This window comes from Hydra viridissima, unplaced genomic scaffold (genome assembly GCF_058129835.1).
Source record: "Hydra viridissima isolate aposymbiotic clone 2 unplaced genomic scaffold, HvirCarnegie_v1 scaffold_1, whole genome shotgun sequence".
In the NCBI taxonomy this organism is placed as follows: domain Eukaryota; kingdom Metazoa; phylum Cnidaria; class Hydrozoa; order Anthoathecata; family Hydridae; genus Hydra; species Hydra viridissima.
Genome location: NW_028324300.1, coordinates 41,231,992 through 41,257,077, shown reverse-complemented (window position 1 = coordinate 41,257,077; position 25,086 = coordinate 41,231,992). Strand labels below are relative to the sequence as shown.

The 25,086-nt window shown below is 31.8% G+C and overlaps 2 protein-coding genes, 1 long non-coding RNA gene and 2 pseudogenes across 3 annotated transcripts; 3 read left to right on the top strand and 2 right to left on the bottom strand.

Moving 5' to 3' along the window:
* Positions 1-188: 188 nt before the first annotated feature.
* On the top strand, positions 189-2,689 carry LOC149895060 (uncharacterized). The gene is made up of 2 exons (XM_090100317.1): positions 189-323; positions 399-2,689. Exon 2 carries the CDS (start codon positions 410-412, stop codon positions 2,018-2,020), a length of 1,611 nt encoding a protein of 536 aa, XP_089956443.1. The 5' UTR covers positions 189-323; positions 399-409; the 3' UTR covers positions 2,021-2,689.
* Positions 2,031-2,929, top strand: LOC149895059 (uncharacterized; annotated as a pseudogene).
* Positions 2,930-3,229: 300 nt separating this feature from the next.
* On the top strand, positions 3,230-6,741 carry LOC149895058 (uncharacterized). Its single transcript, XR_016445590.1, has 2 exons — positions 3,230-4,016; positions 5,681-6,741. It is a non-coding gene; the product is annotated as an uncharacterized LOC149895058 (long non-coding RNA).
* Positions 6,710-7,765, bottom strand: LOC149895057 (uncharacterized; annotated as a pseudogene).
* Positions 7,766-19,527: 11,762 nt separating this feature from the next.
* Positions 19,528-19,875, bottom strand: LOC149895056 (uncharacterized). The gene has a single exon (XM_090080574.1). It carries the CDS (start codon positions 19,873-19,875, stop codon positions 19,528-19,530), a length of 348 nt encoding a protein of 115 aa, XP_089936700.1.
* Positions 19,876-25,086: the final 5,211 nt, after the last annotated feature.

The following is a 25,086-nucleotide window of genomic DNA, read 5'->3' as shown; positions in this document are numbered from 1 at the left end:
AATCAAATTTATCAACCTCAAAAATGCATTTTACGAAAACTGTCCCATTCATTAAGGTTCTCCCCTATTATAATTATAAATATGGATAAATGGCTAGCAAGCAGAAGGAAAAGGAAGTTAAGGAGTGATAGTTCTAAAAGTAATTCGGAAAATGACACTATAACATAGCGTTTTCTACTACAGGCCTATTCATCGCGCAACCGGATTTTTTTGTGGAGGCCTACTTTTTTACGGCAAAAAAAAAAAAAATTTCTCCATGTTCAGACCAGATAAAATGTCATGTCGTTTATGATATATATTTAAATAATGGAATATAATACAATGTTAGTAAACTTATATAATTTAAACATGGAGTTTCAGATTTAATTCAAAGCTAATAATATATTTATAAAATTTAGATTAAATCATCATGCCAAATAAATGTTGTGTGTATGCTTGTCGCACCAACTATCAAAGTGAAAAAAACAAAATATCTGGTGAAGTTAATAAAATATCAGTGTATCGGTTTCCAATTCATAACGTTGAGCGTGTAAAATGGATAAAAGCTATTCCAAACTCTAATTTGGTTGTTAACAAGTATACTGTTATCTGTGAGTTACACTGGCCTCCAAATTTTGATACAGTTATAGTGCGTGGAGGAAAACGTCGACCAAAAAATCCTCCTTCTGTTTGGCTGGGAATACCTTTATCTCAAATTTCAACTGCTAATCCAACTGAAAGGACAACCAAAAGATCTTTAGGTGGCAGTAAAAGTACATTAGATGATGAGCTAGACACATTTTTTAAAAGAGATAAAGCTACTTTTTGTGACATCAAAAACAAGTTTATCAATAGCAGTGATCACCAATATCCAGTTATATCGTTTATGGTTGATGGCTATGTTGTTATACAATCTTTGCAATTTTTTAATGGAATACCTTTTTTTGTACTTAAAATTTATGAAAATCTTACCTTTGAAACATTTCATTATGGGATTAAGTGTCACATTTCTAGCTTAACAGTAAACCGAATCATAACTGTTGACACCTGGTCTAAGTTTGATGAGATACTTCGTTTTTTAAGCTCCTTGACAATGGACAATAAAAAAGAGATAATAATGCAACATATTTCAGTTATGGGACCAAAAACAGTCGGAGATAAACTTTATACACCTGAAATACTTATACGCTCTTTTGTATATTTTTCAACATCAAGGGCATTATATAATCGCTTAAGTAATGACTATCAACTTCCATCTATTTCAACACTGACTCGAATTACTTCAAAAATTTCTAATATTACTGAAAACAAATTTGGTAACTCAATTTTTAACTCTCTTCCGGATAAACAGAAATTATGTATCATACTACATGATGAAATATATGTTAAAAAAAAATTGCTTTACCATGGTGGAACTATTTTTGGTAGATCGGAGGATAACCCAGTAGAATTGTCCAAAACATTGTTAGGGATTATGGCTGTTTGTTTAAATGGAGGTCCAAAGGTGTTAATTAAAATGATACAAATATCAAAATTGCGATCTGATTTTTTGTTTAAACAGATTAATTTAACCAATCAAATAATTGATTCAGTCAATGCAAATGTAAAAGCTATTATATGTGATGGGAATCGTGTCAATCAGTCTTTTTTTAAAATGTACACATTTGTTCCGGGAAAACCATGGTTAACAGTAGATGGAAAGTATTTACTTTATGATTTTGTACACCTCATAAAAAATATTCGTAATCTTTGGTTAACTGAAAAAACTCAGGAATTAATATTTGACGATAACGGAGTAACCAGGATTGCAAAATGGACTCATTTGAAGCAGCTTTACAATGCAGAATCCAGAAGCTTTCTAAAGTTATCTGACCTGAATGAAATTTCTATTTCTCCTAAACCTGTTGAACGACAGTGTGTATTGACGGTTTTAAGAGTATTTTCTGAAAAAACTTACGCTGCTCTTTTGCAACATCCTCACATGATTCATAGTGATGTTAACGACACTGCTATATTTATCAATAAAGTTATTAGTTGGTGAAAAATTTTAAATGTCAAAGCCATTGGTGCTGATACAAGGCATAATGATCCTTTGCAGGCTGTTATCAATAATCCTGAAGACAACCGTTTCAATTTAATACTACAATTTGGTGATATGGCACTTAAAATGGCAGGTCCCAAAGGTAAACGCATTAAACAGCTTTCTAAAGATACTGCAACTTGTATACATCAAACTTGTTATGGACTAGTAGATTTATGTAGATATTTACTTGACACTACGCAAAACTATGTACTTCTTGGTCAATTTACAACAGATCACCTGGAAAAAGAATATAGTATACTTCGTCAAGGTTCTGGTAGTACATATTTTCTTAGTGTTCAACAAGTTATTGAGAAATTACGTATCAAACATGTATCTTTACTTTTGAAATTAAATGCAGATGTTGACAATTTTAATGTGAAGTCTGGTCATCAATGTGCGTTATGCCATTACAAATTGTCTGAAGACTGCTGCGAAATTCTTGATAACTTGCAAGATTTAGAATCTTCTATTGCTGATAATGTCAAAATGTCACTTATTCACATAGCTGGTTATGTTACACGAAATGATAAAGAACGAACTGATTATGAACTTTTAGATCAAACAACGTTCTATTATCAGAAATATGGTCAGTTTTCTAAATTTTTAGATCGTGGTGGATTAAAATTTCCAACTGATAATTCGTGCTAATGGACATTTTTTTGTTTTGTAATTTTTCAAATAATCAAAGATAATGTTTGCAGAAAAACTTTAAGTAGTATTTTTATGATTATATCAGACCATTATTTATTGGATATGGAAGAACATCATTGTGTAATATTGAGCAACATTTTGTTAAAAAATTTATGTACCACTGTCACTCCAAGATCTGGCAAAGAACCTGCTCTAAAAGTATTAAAAATCTCTTAGAAGTCTACTTAGTTGTCTACTATTTATAATATATATAGTATACTATTTTATAAAAGATTTGTAAAAGTTTCATATAGTAGTTTTTTTGTTTTTTCAGATTTTGTTAGCAATTTTAATCAAAATTTATCTAATATTCTTTGTTTGGTTTAATAACATTTCTACTCAATTTAAGAAAATATCAATTTTGTATTTCGATGTTAAAGCCAAAATTAAAGGTGTAATAATAATGTAAATGTGTGAAATTTTGAATTAGAAAAAATTTCTTTGTCTTTTATTTACATTGTTTATTACTTAAAAATATTTTTTCTTTCTTTTTCTTTTTTCATGAAAGAAAATTATTAGGCTATACAGAGAATTAAAAATACTTTTTAGTTTTAAAATTACGCAATTATTATCTTTTTTGCCGTAAAAAAGTAGGCCTCCACAAAAAAATCCGGTTGCGCGATGAATAGGCCTGTGGTAGAGAACGCTATGCACTGTAACAAATAAAGAAGTGACAGATTTTTCGAGTATTGAAACTTGCCAATCCTTTCCTCAATGTGTTGGTATTTTTCCAGATTACTGGTCTGATTTACAGTGGAAGGAGAAATTAAAAACATTTGACTGGTTGACAGTTTCATTAACAGGTCTTGGTTGTTCTGTTTGTAAGTCAGCAAATAATTTTGGTGCCGAAAAATCTCAAGGAATACACCAATCTGATCGTAAAAAACGCATAGAAATATTGAGGATCTGGATCCAAATTGTGTGGGTAAAATAAAAGTAAACTTTTACGTACAAAGGATTTTTAAGCATAAATTGAGCTTTTCTTTTGTTAAGATCATTTATCCTAAGATAAACTCATAATGGATTTCGATTTAATTAATAAAATGAAAGTTTATGAGTTAAAGCAGTATTTAAGACTTAGAAATTTGCGTGTTTCTGGAACGAAGAGGGAATTAGTTGCTCGTGTATTTTCTGCAATAGAAAACTTTATTGAGCCTGTACTTACTGCTACCGAGGCAGTCGAAGAACTTAAAGATGAATATCAAAAAAAACTTTTAATTAACAATGTTAAATGCAGTGATTCGTTTATCTTATTAGATGATTGGTTAACTGAAGAGGACAGTATTAAACAATGGCCAATGGTTTTGTATCCAGATATTTTTAACTATTTGATGTTTAACCCATCTGAATTAGGCACCAATGACTTAAATGATTATAAAAAATCAAAAGCTTTTAGTTTTTATAAAACAGGCTGGCTTCAAAAACTCTCTTATCACTGTATAAGTGAGGAAAGTCCATTTTGTGCAATAAAAGGTGAATGCAGACATTCACAACGTATTAATGTCACAAGCCATAAACTGTGACATAAAAAGAAAATGCAAAAATCCGATCTTGTCACTATACATGTATGGCAGGAATGAGCCAAACATGTAACGATGTTGCTGCAGCAATGTTTAGAATTGAAGCTGCTGTAAGAATGGGCTTAACAAATCCGGCTTGCACAATGGTTTCAAATCAATGGCTTCCAAATCGAAAAGATGTTTTACCTGTTAAAACTAAAAATCTAGATTTTAGCAGAGAAAATTTTTCTCAACATTTAAAAAAAACCATTTGTAGACAGTTTGTATAAGAAATTTAATCCAATTTCTAATTATTCTACTAAATTTAATCTTCAGGATGTTGCAAAAGCATTAAAAGAAATAGCGCCTAATTCCATCATTTTTAATGCTGTCTCGAAACCAGATATTGACTTTAGTTTAGAAGTCGTAAACGACATTAGTACTTGCCAATCAAATCTAATGAGTGTTAATGATATACTGGTTATGTCAAAAGATATATTATCATTTAAAAAAAATATAATACTTCATATGAAGCTTAAAAATATTGAAGAAATTGAGCAGTTGACCAAAGGACAAAATAAAAACAAATACTGGTATGAATATAGAAAAGGTGTTATAACAGCTTCAAAAAGTTATCATGTTTGGACAAAATTGAACAAGTTAAATAAAATTGATGCTGATATGTGGGAGTTAAGTCAACGTATATCTGGCATGTCATTTGTTAATTCAAACATACCTGCAATAATGTAAGGCAGAGAAATGGAACAAAATGCTGTTAACTGTTTTTATGAAATTTTAAAAATCAATCATAAAGGTGTAGCAATGCATGATTGTGGGCTATTTTTAGATAAAGATGTTCCCTTCATTGGTGGTAGTCCTGATCGTATCGTTACTTGTTTGTGTTGTCCACCTGCATCTCTTGAAGTTAAATGCCCATTTTCTATAAATTACTTGTCCCCACTTGATCTAAGCATAAAACTTCCATAATTGATTAAAAATGATGTTGGTGTTTCTTTAAATAAAAATCATGCATATCATATGCAATGCCTTGTACGAATGGCTGTTACAAGGCACCATCACTCATATTTTATGTTGTGCACACCTCACGGAAATTTTATTGAACATATAAAACTTGACAATAACAAATGGGAAGAAATCAAGTGTAATTTTATAGACTATTACAATAAACATTATTTGAGCACAATTTTTATTCAACACTTAAGCTTTGTTGAATAATTGGAAACTGGATTAAACTTGTTATGCAAACTGCCTACAATTGGTATTCAACTTATAATCCAACAACACTTTATGGCTTGTGTCATTAATATGTTGTGAATGTGTAAAAGCGAGAATGGTTGGGAAAAACATTGGCCATTGTTTAATACTGTCCTTTTCAGGTAACCAACCATCTAATAAAAAAACTGATTAGTGCATTTAACATGTTAGTTAAAATATTTTTTGATATTTATCATTAAATTCCTCGACTTCCTCGATAGCATTTAGTACAGGCTTAATAACATTTCCACTGTGACAATATATGGCAGTTTATATAGCTTGTTTTTTATTTGATAAGGAAAAATAAATATGGCTGCATTTCTAGAAATTTCTGCTTTTTCTATTCAAATTCTGATTCTGAATGCCTAAACTCCCCTAATTTTTGTTTCAGCCTCCCCCCAACTATAAAAGTGACAACTATGTCAAAATTATATGGATGTTCCTTTTTTTTATATTATCGAAATCCCGGGAATATCAGTACCGGCATTTCGAGAACGAACGTACGGGGCAATTAACGCCCCCTTTTGAAGCAATCGCCCTCTCCTTCTACCATTTGTCCTCTGTATCGTCTAAATTTTGTGATAAAGATCAAGCAGTATATTTATTTGCTACTATAAAGTGCCTCTATTTTGAAAAATGATCCTCCTCCCCCTCCCTTCACTAAAATATTTCACGATACGGGGTTCTATGGTTCGTGAGTTATAACTGTTTAAAGTGGGAATTAAGAGATAATAAAAAATATTTCTCCTTTGGACTCGCAAGCATGATATTTCGTTAGGAAAATAATTCAATGTGAAGTAACTTTTTCTTAGTTCGTTACGTGCCTAATTATTAGTGCTGATATAATTAAATGTGCTGGATTAGAAAAGGCAAGGGAAGCGAAACTTGTGGCTCTTAAGTTTAGGCCAGGGAGGCCAACTTTTTAGGTCTTTTTAGTTCCCAGGCTTCAAACATCGCAGTTTTTTGAAAAGTAACTTTATTTGACATATGGTTTTAATGTTAAAACTTGAAAGATTAGTAAGTTTTATTTCAAGAAATAAGTTAACATTAATTTATTTAGAATTCATTTTGTGCTGTTTTTCCGTTCACGCTCGCAAACGTGATCACTTTTTTTGTGCTGTTCAACTTTTATAGCCTTAGCAGGCCATGAACATGGGCGGCAATCACCTTTTACTAATTGGCAAGTGAACACCTCAATTTTTTGAGTTTGCGTACATACACTTGTTGAACACCACCCATCTACCCCCCACGTAGGCAAATTACTTAATTAATTAATTAACAAATTAACTTAATTATTTAACGACTTTAATGTTTTATATTTCTATCTCTTGAATTATCGACTAATACAGGTTTCAAGTTACAGAATACAGCACAAACCCTGACAATATCATCAACATGGCGCAACATTGTTAGAGGAATAACATTCTTTAAAATTCTATAAGTTTTCATTCTATTAATGACTCGTTCAACGTGTATTCTTAAGTTAGCTATTTTTTTTAGTTTTTTTACATTCAGGTGCAATCATTTGACTTTTGAGACGAGCACCTGGAGGAATTATCAAAGTACAAAATGTTAACAAAAGTTCTTCCTGAATTTGAAATCCACGATCTGCCATGACTTCATCGTCACGCTCTAACAAGTCATAAAAGCCACTGTCTTTTGTAATAAAACTGTCTGAACATCTTCCACCATAACAATCAGATAAAAAAGTAATAAAACCACTAGGCGAAATTCCAACAAGAAACTTACACGTATTGTGTTGTTTATAATCAGACCAAGTTGAGGCTTGTGCTAAAAGAGACTTAGTTCGTTCAGTAAAAACTTCAGCACAATAAATAATCACACGACACTTGTAATATCCTGCATTCTTAAACACTCTAGGCAAATTTTCCCTGATGGTTTCACGTGGAAGCCATACAATAAGAGCATTACCTAACACACTGCTTATAAGCTTAATCCATGTGGTAAATATGTTAGAAAAAGTTGTAGGAGAAATTCCAAATCGTTCTGCAATATCTTCATTAAGAATACCAAGACGAAGTCGCGCAATTGTTAAAAAAAATTCGTCACGATGAGAAAGTTTTCTATATTTAGTTGACAGAAATCTGCGCTTAAATTTGCTAGTATTCTGAACATGTTTTGGTCCTCGCCAGTAACTAAGCTTTTGAAGAAATGGTGTAATAAGTAAGAAGATGGCATTAAATAAAGCTATTGTAGATATCCCTGTATAAAAGTTCATTTTTTTTTGTCTGTTTTAACTTTGTTGCATTAAAAAATCATTAATTTCTTAGTTTGATTAACTTGTATTTGGTTTAGTTGCTTCAAGGATATATTCAAGAAATTAACTTTTTTTATTAGTGAATTAATCAAAGAGGTTTTAGAATAACATCCTTCACACACATTTAGCAATGACTGACTAGCATATAAATGTTCACAGCTTGGAAGTGGTAAAAAAAATTGTATTATATTATCATTATTATTACTTAACTCATTGGTATTATCTTCAGTTCTATTATTATTCATTTCATTACATTCTGTGCTAATACTTTTCAAAATTAAAAAGTTCGATTTTGGGCAACGTTTATATAAACTCTTTCCTGACTTAATGTTAGTAGAATTATATCCCATATTTAAAGTAGGATCTGGATTAGCAATCGTAGGTGTTCCATCTACAAAATGCATCGAACAAACACGATCACTGTCGCATGGATTCCATTCTTTCTTATTTTTACCTTCTCTTTTTAATAAAATTTTCCTTTTTTTTTTTTTTTTTTAAATTTCTTAAAGAACTTGGAAAACAGTAAAGATTGAAAGGACGATTACAACCACATTGTCCTTTCTTCAAACCTTCATGAACATTACATTCTTGTTTTTTCCACTTAAAAAGTTTATAATGGCTATTCGAACACCCTATTACTGCACAGTTACCCCTGTTACCCATCGTGATGAGTTCAAAAGGTAAATACAAACAAATACTAATTCAAATACAGATATTTTCGACTTTTTACCCACACAATTACAGTTCAGTCCCCGCCGCGCAAAATGGTAGAATTTAAGTTGGATAGGTGTATGAAATTGGCTAGCGAGTGGACGCTTGGCAACGTTAAGGAGTATGGCGACACAAAAGAAAAAAAAAACAACAATCGATGAGGAAAAAGCTTTCAAGCCATAAACTATCAGTTGCACACGAAAAGGCTTGTAAAATTGTTTCTCAGTCCAAAAGAAAACACCACAGATGTTTAATTCAAAAAAGCAGATCAATCAGCACAAAACTACCGACCGCATACTTCGGAATGTTTATCACATTGCAAATAGGAATCGTCCATTTTCTGATCTGAAAGAACTAATATTACTACAGATAGAAAACGATTTAGACATGGGACGTATTGTACAATCTGATCACGCATGCGCTGATATTGTTTATTAAATTGCAAATGAAATGCGCACTAAGCTTGTAAAATATATTCTTCATAACGATAGTAAAGTACTGATGAAGTTTAAGGCCAGTCTCCGTAAATTTCGGGTTTGTTTCGTTTATCTGAGGGTGACGTAAAATTGTGCCGTTCAGATCCCGCGGGATTGTTCTAAACGTTTATAATAAAGCGGTGACTAAAAAAGTCCGACAAGAAAATTTTCTAATTTTTGATTATATATAATGAATTCAAAACATGTTATGAATTAGTATATAATAAAATGATTTATAACAAACCACATTATTTATTATTCAAATCTTAAATACTTGTTACTTGCAATAGATTTCTAATATTGGATGTAAATTGTGTTAGTGTATTTTACAAAATTAGTGCTCAATGTTCAGAATAGAACATAGAAAATAGAAAGTGCTCAATGTTCTTAAAGAACAAGAAAATAGAAAGACTTCTTGACGATTCTGAAAAGAGAAACTGGCAGCGTATATATGTGTGTGTGTGTGTGTGTGTGTGTGTATATATATATATATACATATACATATATATATATATATATATATATATATATATATATATATATATATATATATATATATATATATATATATATATATATATATATATATATATATATCTAAGCAATACCTAGATAATCAAGATAATATCTAAACAAACAAAAAATTAATAAATCAATTGACTGGATGATTATTGTTAAAACAAAATGAATAAAAAATTTTGATAAATTAAATAATGATAATCAATACAAATCAAATCCTATTTAACAAAAATTTATTACTAGAATTCAAACTATTATTCCAATAATATCATAAAGGATGATTTCAAAACCAACCGCAAAGGTTTTTCCAATTCATTTTGATGTATATAAACATTCGACAATTACCATAATCTTTAAACTTATTTAGCTGCTTTTAATAAATTTATGTAAATTACTTGTTAATCCAACTAATGTCCATGCATTTGCTGTCATTGATTTATAATGTATTTCGAATAATAATAATTTTACTACAAAAGAATTTAATAAATCGATTTCTATTTCTTCCAAACAAATCGGTTCAATTCGTTTTGTCAACAGTCTACAAAAGACTACTGCTGATTTTTTTAAATTTATTTATTTTCAGTCTAAATCTTTTTCTTTCTTGCAATATTTTCATTTTTGTTAAATATAAACATTTTCTTTTTCTTAATCTTCTCCAGTTTTATTTATCTTTACTATGCAAATTAAACATGCTATCAGTCAAATTTCAATGTATTGTATTTAAGCAGGAACCATCCTCCTATAGTAAAATAAATCACATTTCTATATAATTATAAAATATACTTGTAAATAATTTTCTTTAGTTATATAATAAGCATTGTAAAATAGTAATTGATTTCTTTGACCAGGAAGTTCCATCAACTACATTAAAAAATAAAAAAAAAGCCATGAAAAGTACTCAAAAGAGACTATGCTGTCAAAATATATTTGGAAACTAAAAGAAAAAAATATTAACTTCAAATTAAACTGGTCTATTCAAAAAACTGCGTCTACCTATAATAACATATCTAAAAAATGTATACTTTGTTAACAAAAAAAGTTTGAAATTATTACTTATTAAGATCAAGAAAACTTACTAAATGAAAAAAACTGAGTTTATTCCTAAATGCAGATATGAAAATAAGTACATTTTAAAAAATTTTAAACACAAATGACCAAACTTATTAACCAAATTTATTTAATTCTAAATACCAATAAAAAACAATTTATATGTATATAGTGACCACACGCTCTATTTTGTTTATTACGAATAACTTTCACCTACAGAAACCATTTCTCTTTATGCGGTCATCATAAAGCCTTTCAAAACAAAATAGCAAAGTATTACCGAGTTCTCGACACTCCAGTGTGCGCTGTTGAAAGAAATAATTAAACGTTGGATTTTCTACCCTACCTTCTGAATCAAAGTACGGAAAAACAATATAATTCAATATCGATTTCTTTTAGCTTGTAGATAACTAGAAAAGTTGTGCTTAACAATTTAAACCCTTGTTTTTTGAAACACTCATCTCTAAGTTTAAGGACAATATGCATCATCCACCATATTTTTGTGAAAAATATTTTTTTCAACTTAGCCCAACTTTTGCTAAGTATTATTCAGCTTAACTAACAAATCTTCAAAAACAGTTTTTTTTAAAAAGAAGTTATATAAGGTAGGACGTACTACCATAAAAATTTGGACTGGCCTTAAATCACATGAGTACCTCAGCACCTTCTGCTAAAGACTCGACTGCCTTGTCTCCTGAACACACTCAGTCCTTTACGGTAGGCCACATCCTTCACAATCATCTTCTTATTCTCATGGTTAAGATTCCTCGAATTCTACTGCTTCTCCTCCCCATAGTACGCAAACTCAACAAATTACCTCAGAACTATTTACACCCACTCCTTCAGCAACAAAATCTATAAGAAAGCAGAAAACTTTCTCTTCTCCAACCCGAACGTACCATCGCGTTAAAGTTTCCAGGGTCTCAAGAAAACGTTCCCGATCTCCTAGTTTGTCGTTGTCTCAATCATCACGTTTGTCTTCTCCTGTAATAAAAACGGATGAGCAACAAAGAAACAGGACGCTGTTCAATCAAAACTGGATTGAGGATGTGCAGTTCTTTCCAACTGAAGCATTCTCTATTAAGCTTAAAGATGGACTCAATGAAAATGAAAAAAAAAATATGTCTAAATGAACTCAAGATCCGTCAGGATGAAATAATAAGAAACTTGAAAAAAGTGTTTTCCAACAAAGATCGGGTATGGTTTGTATGTTGCTTGCTTCCAATAAAAGATAACCTTTTTTTATTTTCAAAAGAATAGCGTTATACGTATTTTTTTAGATTGTGTATCACCTAAAGCCTGATGGAAAACCAAGCTATAGAAACAATTGCTTCAAAGCCGGTTGCATATCGTGCTATATCGTGCCGATTGGATCGACATCTTCAGGAAAAACGTAAAATCTCACGAGAAAACAGTTCTTTGACTGTTTCATATTTTGTGAGAATGTTCAAGTTTTGAACTCGAGTTGTTAGAGACATCCATCATCCTTACATGTGCTAAATATGTAAACTCTTTTATGACCGAAACAGGTAAGTTGGTAAAACTAAATGTGATCACTACAATTGCCAGTTGAAAACTCAAATTTTATTGATTTTTAGTGAAAGTTTTAAAAACTTATATCGCGATATGAAAGAGAAAACGATGCAAGTCATTGAAGATAACTCAAAAGAAGTTGCTGACGAAAGTGGCGATAGCGAAGGTAACTTTTAATTTTTTCTTTTTTAAAACTTTGTTTATACAAATCTTTTTACAGTTTTAAACATGACTTTGTTCATGCATAGGGCTGAGGTAAAACTACATTTCTTTTGATACAGATAACTTGATTCGGAAGCAGAGGAGTCTTGCAAACAGGCCGGGTCTTTTGAAAAAGAAACAAACACCGTGATTTGTTAAACAACGTGATGTGATTGGTAAGTTAATAATGCGTCTTGTATTGTTGAGAGTAAAACCAAAGCTGTTGAACTTATCTGGTCGTGTAACATTTTGTTTCAGAGTCACATCCTTTGAAAGATAGTCCACAGCCTAGGTTCTCCGGTACCGGGTCTGAAAATTTAAAGAGCAGTGTGATTCGGAAAAGATTTACAAGAGTAAGTTTTTGCCATTTTTTGTTAATTACCAATGTAACCTGAAGTAATGTAAACTCCCATAGCTTTTTCGTAAATATGTTGCTAAACAAACAATTTTAGATTTTTCGCCTTTGAATGAAAATCCTCTACCTGGATTCTCCGGTGATATGACTCAGAATGTTCATAAGTTACTACAGCAATTAAAAAAGTCTACTTCGGAGAACAAATCTACAGGTAACCTTCATAATGATCAACGTTACTGCCATGTTCTTTCTTCTTCATCGTTAAAAACCGAAGTTTTTACCTTTAACAGGAAAGTTCTGCGTTTGGGACAAAGAAAGCTCCCCAGTTAAGTCACAATCAATAAAAGAGATGTTAAATAAAGATTATAAGAAAGGTTTTTCTGTCAGAGGTATCCTAATGTCTTTCTTTATTAATCTCTAGTTTCACAAGAGCCTTTGTTACAGCATCTTAATCTTTCGCTTATGTATTTGCAGCAAAAGAATCGACTGCAGCAATGGTTGCGAGGGAAAGCATTCTTCTTCATGCTAAACAGTAGTCCTTTACTGAGAAAAGACAGTACAACATTTCAAACGTCTCTTTTTTGTTTTATTATTCTAATGTATCGAACGTTTTAGAAGACTTTAGAAGATGGTTAACCAAAGTAGAAATGCAGAGTAAAGAAAAAGCAGCTGCACACGTCAACAATGTGAACTTCATTTGGATAAAAATTGATCCATCGCAAAAGGTTTTACAAAAGTGCCTGTTTGTTGATCCAAACTGTTCTGTGATTACTACGCTGCTCCTCAAATTAGAATAATGAAAGAACAACAGCGTCTACCTTACGAGGAGCAATTAAGCCATATTCAGCCAAAGACGCTTGCCACCAAGTTAGGTTCTCTAAAACTTTACTTTGTCTTTCTGATAACCAGGCGAATTTTTGCTGGTATGAACTTCACAGATTTGGAAACGGCTAAAGCTAAGATCAAAGAACTTTTGGACACCTAAAGTCATTTGTCAGGAAATGCGAAGAAGACCTGAAAATTTACAAAAAAAAGTAATGTTATGACGCCATCTCTTATTGTGAGATACTTTAACAGCAAGCAAGCATCAAACTTAATTAGCATGACTATCGGTGACGTGGAGAAGGCATACCAAGACGAAAACTATTCGGATGCCTTTTGTATTCTTTCAAAGCGCTACAAAACATCAATGCTTTACGGTGCCAAAATTATTGTTGTCGACCAGCCTTTGAAAAACGAACTAGAGGTCTTCATTAAAAACTATCTTCCTGTCATAGTTAAGTCAAGGGAAAGCAAAGAAAAGTCTTCCAACAATATATTTCCAACCAACAAAAAATCTTCAATATCCCATTCTGCAATATTTAACGGAATGACGAACTCTTTTAAAAAGGCTGAAGTTTTCGAGAGTTGGAAGGATTCAATGTCTAGTGCAAGAGTTTGCCCAACACGAATAAGAATGTCAGTGGCGACCGAGATGTGTGGAATCGGTGATGAAAAACTGGAGGAGTTTGCCGGAGTAAGCTTTTTAAAACTTTTCACTTAATCAAATCATGTTTTTACATGCAATAAATGCTTTTATTAAATCTTTTCTCATTAGGCATTTCATGAAAAACAAGAACACCACCACGCAGAAGTTTTAAATGGCGCATTTTGCAAATCGTCTGGCAACCTCCATTAGCTTTCGAGTCGGAAAGCAGTTCTCCGTTCTGTCTTACGAGTCAACCATCCTCGAAAGATGTGAGGACTGGCAAGAGGAAAATTAAAAAAAGATCAGAGAGGAGTTTCGGAAGGAGCATAATGACGAGGAGTTGATAAATTATATCAAAGCCAGTCACTATGCTCCGCAGTCTGCTGAGTTTTCTTCAGAAGAAGGTAAAGACACGTTTTCAAATGTTGTGAATATAAAAATCATTTACAAATAGTTCAGTATTTAATATTTGTTAACTATACCTTTAAACCAGATGTGGACTTTGGTATTGAAGCCACCGCTCCAGGAAAAGAGGTCGAAGTCGAAATCACTGATTTTGTTTTAATAAACAAAGCCGAGCCTAAGAATAATGAAGAAACGCAAGTTCAAAGGGAAGCGAGTGTTTTAAAAGAAGAGAGCTATTGTAAAACAGGAGTGATTGAAAGTACACGAAGACCATCACCGGCACCTGCAGAAGAGTTAGTGTTAAAAGGTTGGTTATTAAAAATCAAACAGTTTTGGGTTAGTTACACAAAACTTTTTAAAAGCTTAGTCTAGTTTCCTTTTATTGCAGAAGTAGAACAACCAACGTTCGAAGATCTTGACAGTGAAAGGAGCAACCAAGCTCATGAAACAAGAGACGATATATTAAGAGGTCTAATCAAAAGGTTTCATAAAACTTGAAAATTCATGCTTAAATAAAAAATCAAACTTTAAAACCTTTTCAAACTTTTATTTCCCAGAATTTGAAGTTAGCTCAAGTAAAGATTGGTATTCATCAAGAGCGTCTAAGTATTCTCGCTCCATGTTGCTCGCTGTGGCATTGACCGTCCAGAATAATTTCTGGGGATATAACCAAAGCTGAATGGGATCATGCCTGCCTTGAGCGAGACCAATCGTTGCTTTCCCTTTTTAATAAAATGGAGTGGCAGGACATTCGCTGCATTCTAAGAAACACGGCCAAAAAGTACAAAAGGAATGTGATCACGCAGGTTTTCACACTTTTATTGCAGAAGCCATGTCTTTATTGCGAATTTTATCAAAACAGCACTGATTGTTAATTGTTTAATTTTGCGTCTTAATATCTTATAAAACTTTTGTCTCGCAGTTTTGAATTTGTTTTTGTTTGAGAATATCTAATAATGTTCATTGTAACCATAAGATGTTCCAAAGGGATCAGCTTAACTTACACCTTTAGTTTTTCAAAAGCATTTTAAACTCAGCAACTCCATGAAAATTACTTAATCATTAAACATAACAAATTGCTTAACTAATTCAAAGGCTGAGCTTTTAAACTCAGCCTTTGAATTAGTTAAGCAATTTGTTATGTTTAATGATTAAGTAATTTTCATGGAGTATTTTTTAAACTATTTGTCTAATGGCCATGTTTAAGTTGTTCTTGTTGTTGCTTCTTTGTGAAACTTACACCATATACACAATAGAGCAAAAGAGTTATTGAATATGTTTTGTTTAGAAAAGTAAATGTTTAACGCTTTCTCATAGGTCATTTAAAAACATGTCCAAAGAAAATTGTTGCAAATTATGCAAAAGCATTGCATTTGGAAACTCCTTTCAGTTTCGCGGAAGATGCCTAAAGTGCATTAACGAAAGACAAGTTTCGAGACCAGTTCATCGAAAAGCCGATGTCCTTCAAAGATGACTGGATAAAAAGACAGTTTCTATTGGAGCAAACGAAGCATCTTCAACAGTTTTCCCCATCACCTGAAAGCAGCGAGGATAGAAGTGCTTCAGAATCAAGCCTTGAATCATCAAGCTCTGATTCATTTGAAGAGCCATTGCCAAAGAGGAAAAAGCTAAGCTTGGGTAAAACAAAATTTCTTTTGCACAATAACACTTTTGATTTTTGATTTAAAACTTTTTTTACAAAAATGAAGTATACATAACACTTTTAGATAAAAGAGTCAGGGCTGCATTGAACGCCGCAAAATCAAAATCAGCAATCCTTTCTGAAACTCAAGGAACATTTTAGAAATAAAGGATTAACATATTTCTGCATTTGTTTCAATTATATTTGGGTATATTTTTTGGGTTCAAATATATGAAACTCTTATTCTTATCTTTACTTCTTCTTCTTGCTACTAGAGTTTTTATTTAATCATTACGTTACTTTTAGAGAAAAGCAGTCACCAAAAACCTGCCAGCAAATCAAAGCCAGAGGAGGAAGTCAAAGAAGTATTTTATATCCCAAAGTTAATAGTTATAAACGAAGTTGTCTTATGCTCTCTAATGTTAAAGTTAATCACTTATCTGCAAAATTTTCAGAGTAAAACAAAATGTATTTTATTTAACTTAATTTATAGAAAACAGCAAAAGAGCGGAAGGTTCCGGGGTGGCATTGGTCGATAACGCAGCTCTAGGAGGTACCTCATTTAACACTGCTAGTTTGCTTTTCAGCTTAAAACTAGAACTATAAAACTTCATTAAAATAAATCTTTATTTCAGATTTCGACAAGCAGCAACCAACAGATTGGTTTGTGTCGCGTTCAGGAAAGTTCCCTCGCACTCTCTGTCTTGCAATTTCTCAAGTTGCGAGAAAAGCTAATGTAACTGGAACAATAAAACGTAAAGACTGGTTAAATAACCTAAATCTCTTCAAAAATAATGTTAAAAAGCTGTTCAGAGTAATTTCTTGGGAAAAATATAAAACCATAATAAAAAACATGCATATCAAATATAAAAAAGAAACTGACCACAAATGCTATGAAAACTTTATAAGCCTTGGTGAAAAATTTATCTTATCTTGTAAATAACATAAAAATTATTGAGCATCTTATTTACGAAAGAAAGAGAATCCTTATTTGCAACAAAATTGTTTTTCATGAGTTTTTGTTATCTTATCATAGTCAAGAAGTATTTCAAAAAACAAGTTACTGAAATTTGTTAATACGACTTAAAAATCAAATTCATTTGTAAAATAGAACAAAGAAAAACAAAATAAGAAAATGCTGACCAAAACCAAATGTTTATCACACCTTTAAAAACCAAATCAATATACTAAAAATAAAAAAAGGGACGAAATAGAAACAATCTTAACCAATAACCACTAACTAATAATTAATCAACAAATCATTAAAAAACAGTTAGTATACCGAACACACAACAAATGCGAAATATTGTGTAAATAACCATAAACAACTACGAGTTATGACATATTTAATAATAAATCACAAAGTATAACTCATTAAAAAACAATAAAAAACTGAATAACTATAACAAAAACTACGAAGATGCGATTCAATTGCAATTTTAACCATGATATGGCGGCAATAACAAAAAAACAAAAACAAGCTAAGAATCTCAACACATAATAAGAACTGAAAGTTCAAAAAATTCCTAATGTATCGTAGACTTAATATTTAAAATCACAGGGTGACAAAACTGGTTCATAGGGTTACTAAATTGTTACCATGGATACAAGTTTTAACAAAACGTACCATCGATACCAATGTTGTAACCCCCGTTACCAGTCCGAATCACCCCGTATCCCAGATACCAGACCTGGTACCCCCGAAACCAGTTTTTTTTTTACGCAAATATAGCCCTAACCGTAACCCTAACCACAACCCTAACCCTAACCCTACCCTTACCCCCTAATCTTTATTCTTATGAAAGAAAAAGAAAAAGAAAAACATCCATCTTGACTGAAAATAAGAGACAATGGACAAAGATGCTTTTCAGTTTTATTACCAGTCAGCAGATCAAATCAAGATTAAGAAAAGTAGCTTCTGGTAGCCAACAACAACAATTTGTCACAAGTAAAGATCTACAAAAATGCAGTTGTGGAAATATTGACTTGTTGTGACAGCACGTTGACGCTACAAAAGAGCATACAAGTATGGAGCCAAAAACATTTCAGTGCCGAACGACTTAAAAGTGTTGATTGATATTTATTTGCTGAGATACAGAGACCTTCTTATCAATGACTCTCACTACATGACTGCAGATACCAAGACTGATTTGGAGTTGAACGGCTGCTACAGGCCTCTTTTTTCTTCAATAAAAGCCAACACTGACGAGTGTGTGACACTTGGTGGAACTAGAGTGCCTATTTTCAAGATGGGTTTTCTCTGCTATCACGTCTTCCCTGACGTCCTGATTCAGAGAAAGCAAAGTAAACATTCCCATGAAGCGTCTTACTCACACTTGCATTCGCTGTTCGATAGCCACTTACTTCGCCAACAACAGCAAATGAGAACACGAGCGGTTTATTGCACTCTACAATACTGCTCAAAAATTTAGCACACATTAGATTTAAATTGCGTTTTTTTCTTCAAAAATGAACTAAAAAAAAAAAATAAGAAATTCAAGGTTTTTTAAAAAACCAAAACATATTTATTTGGCTTTTTTAATTACATTAAGAGAAAAAAAACTAAAAAAAACAAGTGTCTATGATTAAAAATCTTTATTCAAAGTTAGTATACAAAAAAAAAGTTCGAAAAAAGCTGCTCATAAGTTTAGCACAGCTGGATTTAAGTTTGCTTTAATAGCAAGATCAATTAGGGATATGTCCACCTTTGTTCTTCATGCATAGTTCACATCTTCTTTTAATCGAGTTAAAAAGTTTTCGGTAATAATCAGTTGATAAGCTGTAGAACGACTCTTTCAAACTTTCCTTAAGATGTTCAGCTGATGTCACGGGAGCTTTAGTGAGTTTGCGGTCCAGTACAGTCCATACATTTTCGATTGGATTAAGGTCAGGTGATCTAGCTGGCCACTGAAGTACCTTAATGTTGTTTTCTCGAAACCAAAGAGTCGTCTTTTTCACCTTGTGACAAGGAACGTTGTCTTGTTGAAACTGTCACTCTGACTCATTGCTAAAAAAGATGTCTCTAGTCGGGATTAAATGATTTTCAAGCGTTTCGATATATTTATGTTGATCCATACGACCATCGTATAAGTAGCAGAGACCTGGGCCGTCATAAGTGATGCAACCCCATATGCCTACTGAACCTCCACCACCTTGCAGTCGCGGCACAATGAAGCGACTATGAAACATCTCATTACAGTGCCTTCGGATAATCACTCTGTTCTTTCGGTTAATAACTGTAAAGTTGGATTTGTCACTAAATATTCTTCTCCTTAGTTCATAATTAGTCATTTTCAAAATAGCTCTACAAAATTTGATACGTTTTAACTGATCAGCTGGTTTAAGCAGCGGTTTTCTGGCAGCAACTTAGCAACAAAGTTTTCGATCAATCAATCTTCTATTTACAGTTTGTCTTGAGATATGATTTTTTAGAGCCAAGTTCACTTCTTGCGCAATCTCTTTGGCTGAGTATTTAGGGTTTTTTCTTGCGATTCTAAGGATACTATTATCATCGGTGATACTTTTTATTCTTGGTCGTCCAAATCGGTTTTTGTGTGCAGTAGTACCGGTTTTTTCAAATTTCTGAATTGTTCTAAGTACACATGAACGAGATACAGAGTTAAGAGTTCGAGCTATTTTAGAACTGTTGAAACCACTAAGATGTAGTCCTACAATACTCTGTTTTATTTCAGAGCTAATTGATTTTTTTCCCATTTCATTGGTCAAATTATGGACAAAATTTAAGCGAAAACTACCAAGTTTATTTCAAAATGAGGTAATACATACTATGGATATCTTAGAAACTTTTGTTCAGTTGTAAAGTAAAAAAGGATAGTGAAATTTACTTTTTAGGAAAAATTTGAAGTCAAAAAGTAAAAGACGGCAGTTAAAAGAAAATAGGAGTGCAAGTGTGCTAAACTTATGAGCGGCTTTTTTACACCGCTTTAAGTAGCGGTCTCTGTTTAAGTTAAAAATAGATAGTTAAAATAAAGTAATTTTTTTTCTATTTTTTTTTTTTCTATATAAGGTTTGTTTTAATTAACTGTAAATAAAAAAAATAGAAAAGGCATCCGAAGTTTACCGCCTAAAAATTAAATCAAAAGAAGAAAAATGAAACTTAAATCAAATGTGTGCTAAATTTTTGAGCAGCATTGTACATGAAGTACAGCAGGAACAATGGATAGCTTTTATGTTTCCCAATGGAACGCTGCAGAGAAGTTGCGCTCAGCCCTCGGCATCGGACAGTCCTTTGAATGTATAGACCCTTTTGACTGTTGAAAAGTTTGAGAGACCACCAAATTAGGAGAAGGATGAGATGGACTGGCTCTAAACTAATGCAGAGAAGTTCGGTTTTCATAAGGTTGAGGACTTTTTTGAAGAAAATTCAGACTCGGGTTCTGCCTCTGAAGAATGTGCTGCTACTTTCAGCTGTACGACAGTGCTTCCATTTTCTCCGACTGTAGAAAACAATGTTCCTATAGAGGACAGCAATGAACATGCCCTCACACTAGGCATTACATTTAATCTCAGTAGAATAGGTTTCCCACTGCAAGCCTGTGCATACACCTTTATTAGAGTTTCGTCCCCAATCACGATCAAGAACATACCTCCTCCCATGACAATACAATCGTTCTCTGCAGTGATACCAGCAAATGGTGACCTGCCTGACTCAACTATCAGAGAGATAACGTATGCTCATGCTTACTGCATATTGCACCTCTCTAGAGCCATTAACAAAACCTTCAAGGCGAATGAACTAAAAGGATCAAATTGAGGAAACCAATCGATACATTGAAGCAGGTTTGAATAGCATTATTGTTCCATATGAGAAAAGAGTAGAATGCATGCTATCTTGGGGAATCATTGGTTCCAACAATAAAGTGGCAGAATGGGTTTTTTATTATGCTCAGAAGTACTCAAATCTGGAAGCGGATGAAAAGAAGAATGAATATACTAAAGATATAGCATCTTCATTCAGCGACAGCTTGATAAAAGTCATGGAGCTAATGCTGCAAAATGTAGCTTCTCGAGCTAGTGCACCAGAAATTCAGTATCCAAGTGGCCATCAGGCTAAGAAGGAGGGTGAGTACAGCACACACGCAGAAACTGCAAGCATTAAGGATGATAAACCTGTAAGTCAAGAAACAGTAAGAACTCCTCTCAAGCCCCTTATTCCATGGCCTTTAAGACCTGTTCCAGAAATTTCTTTTAGTGGAAAGCCTATTAACCCTTCTGGTGTAAATCCATTTTAAAAGAAAGAATGAGATTGAAAACAAAAAGCAGAAGGTAGTTAAAAATAAAAAAAAAAAGCAAAAAAAAACAAAAAAAAGCTAAAAAAACCAACTTTGCTAACAACAGCAAATCGCATTTTGCTGATTCGTTCAAATCGCATTTTGTTTAAACATAGTACTAAAAGCAAGATAAAAAATCTTCTGATAAGCATTCAAAAATGTCAAATTACCATTATTTCTATGAAAAGACGTAGTCATAGTAACAGTTGTGTAAGTAAAATCGGCACCAATCTTAGCTTGAACTTGATTGGCACGTTTATATGTAAGATTAGGAGGATATATTGTCATTTTATCAAATACCCATTGCCTCTTAAACACCTGAATAATATGCTTTAAACGTATACGACCACGAACAGTAGTAGGTGAAATTTCACCCTCTTAATAAGCAGATAACTATAAGATATCTTAATGTGTATAAGAGAGTATGCAACCTTGATCTTTAAATCTCGGGTATTTTAATTGCCTAAATTTGAAGTAATTGAAAAACTAACGTTGAATATAAAAACAAATATACTTTTACGTATTTATATGTTTAGTAAAAAGATAAATATAGTTAACTTTAAATTGGTTTTCTTTTTTTGCCTTTTATATATTTGATTTGGTTTGTTATTTTCGCTGGATTTTTAGGATCAAGGGTGTAAATATTCTATTGTTATGTTTTATTGTTGTAATATTTTGTGTTGATAGACTGCTTGGCTTACCTTCGAATACGTGTCTATTGTTAAAAATGAGTAATAGGTAGTTTCATTATTAGAACTTATTGCTTTTATTTATTTACTAAAAGCCAAGACAACATTATGCTAAAAATGCAATTGATATCCTAATTCGATTTGTTGTTGTTGTTGTTGTTGTTGTTGTTAGTATTGTTAATCCCTTTCTACTTCAAAACAGATTTTATGCAGCTATTCACGAAAGTTTAAACGATTGCAGAATTTTCAAATCTAATCTTCGGTTTTTCTTGAATAAAAATCTAAAGGAAATAGGTATCAAAATAATTATTTTTCCAATTTGGCAAATAGGTTAATTGTTAATAGAATAAAAAAAAGTAGGTTTTGACTAATTACCGTCTACTCAGAAACTTCATTAAAAGGTAGGTGATACAAATTAAAAGGTTTCACAAAAGTTTAAACGATCTTATTTAGGATCAATTATTTGATAATTAATTGATAAATCCGCTGCGAAATTTTTTTTCGCAGCGAATTTATCAATTAATTAGCAAATAATTGAATAGTTTTTCAATCAAAAGATTCATCACAACATCATCAGGCAGCTTTTAATTCATTAAAAATCAACTTAAAATATTGTGAATTTCAAATTAATTTCAATTGCGTGCAAAAGGGTCGAAAATCAGTTTCTAATGACATCAAATGGCAAATATTGGTATGGCGCGGACAAAAAATCACACAAACGTTCAAATAGGCAAAATACTTAACATTTCTGAAAAAAGAGCTTGTTTAAGGTGTGAGGGAATATCCAGATTAGATTCAGGGACAAAACTCACTTTTGGCAGTATTGATTATTGGTACAATAAGTATTAAGAAAATAAGTCAGTTTAATCATCCATGAAGACTTAATGAACTGCATCAATCCTCGATGTTTGCATATTAATCTAGTTCCAGATATTTTAATTGAGCAACAATTCCTCCACCTGTACTTTACTTATTAACTGGCTTTTTTTCACTCCTTGGAAATTTTTTGTCGGATGTCTGGCCAGGATTTGATGATGAGCGCGTTCTTAAAATGCACGCGGCCATTGGAGAAAGATCCATGAAGCGAGTTAAAACATACTTCCTTTTGGAATTTAATTATTAGTTTAGATGTATCACCTAAAGAATCATATGAAGATAAATAATAATCGTTAAGATCATCTTATAATTGAAGTAAGTATATAAAATAGTTATATATACATTTCCATTAGATAAAGTAGAAAGGATTTAAATTTTAATTAGATAAAGTAGAAAGGATTTAAATTTTAATTAGATAAAGTAGAAAGGATTTAAATTTTAATTAGATAAAGGATATGGGAGAGTATGCAACCTTGATCTTTAAATCGAGGGTGTTTTAATGTCCTAAATTTGAAGTAATTGAATAACTAATATTGAATATAAAAACAAAAATACTTTTATGTAGTTATATGTTTAGCAAAAAGATAAACATACAGTCAACATTAAATTGGTTTTCTACTTTTGCCTTTCATATTTTAATTTGGTTTGTTATTTTCGCTGGATTTTAGGATCAAGGGTGTAAATATTCTATTGTTATGTGTTACTGTTGTGATGTTTTGTGTTGATAGACTGCTTGGCTTACCTTCACGTCGGTGTCTATTGTTAAAAATGAGTAATAGGTAGTTTCATTAATGGAACTTACTGCTTTTATTTATTTACTAAAAGCCAACATTATGCTAAAAATGCAGTTTATATCTTAATTTAATTGATTTTTTTTTTTTAAATTTATTTTAGTATTGTTAATCCTTTGCACTTCGAAACAGATTTTATAGTTACATTTTTGAGAAATGTTTATATTAACTGCCATGTCAAAATAGGTTTCTATAAATAGGTAAATCGATTTTCTGTATTTATGTGGTTTTTTTTTTTCTTTAAGATTTAAGATTGACGCATTTATACGATTTATAAAAAGAAAACCTGATACCTTTTATAGTTAATTTTTGTCAGTTAAAATGATATAAATATGTTTGATATAAATGATGTTTTTGAAAACTACATTACGGAAGCTAGAACATTGTGGCGCTTCCTATGCTTAGAAAAGGATTAGCAAGTTTTATTTTGTAAATAACCTTTTGTTTTTATTTTCGTAGCTTTGTACTTAAACATTCCTTTTTCTTTCAAAACCTTACAACTTTGTAAATATCCCTTAATCTAATGTTCTGTAATAGGCACTTATACTTGAGTGTTGATGTAATCAAAATAAGTTCTTGTGCAACAATTGATTGATTAAATTTTTAAATGGTTAACATAGTTTTATAAACAGTGAAATTGTGTTAATGAATATAAAAAAACATAAACCTTGAACCCCTTATATTCGCCCTAACCCTAACCCTTAACCTAACAACAAAACCAGAACGTTAAATTCAGAAAAAATTATTGAAAACAATAAATAATACTGAAGAAGGTACCATATAGATGTCCTCTAAGCCTTAGGCTAAAATGGTTTCCTGACGAAATAAAAGTGGCATATAGAAGGAAAACCTAAATTTCCAGAAACCACTATTCCGTTGGGATGCCACTTATATGAAAATTCCGCCAGGAAACCACTTTTTGTCGGCTAGAAACCACTGAGGTATCACTATGTCGGCAATGCCACTACGCGTCTTCACGAAACCAATTTTAAAAGAAAAACTATACCCCTAACCCTAACCCTAACCCTTAGTTATGTCCCTCTAGATGCCAATTTTTTTGCGTAGTTTTAAAGCTATTAATTACTCAATTAATATACCAGCTTGATAAAGTACAGCTATCAAAAAACGTTTGTATTATTATTATAAAAAATTAAATTCTGCGTCAAACGATGTTAAACGCTTTTTGAGTTTTTGTGTCATTTAACCTTCAATCCTCATATTTCCTTTTAAAATGAAGAAAATTCAAAAGAATGACGTATATTTCAGCATCTGTCTGCT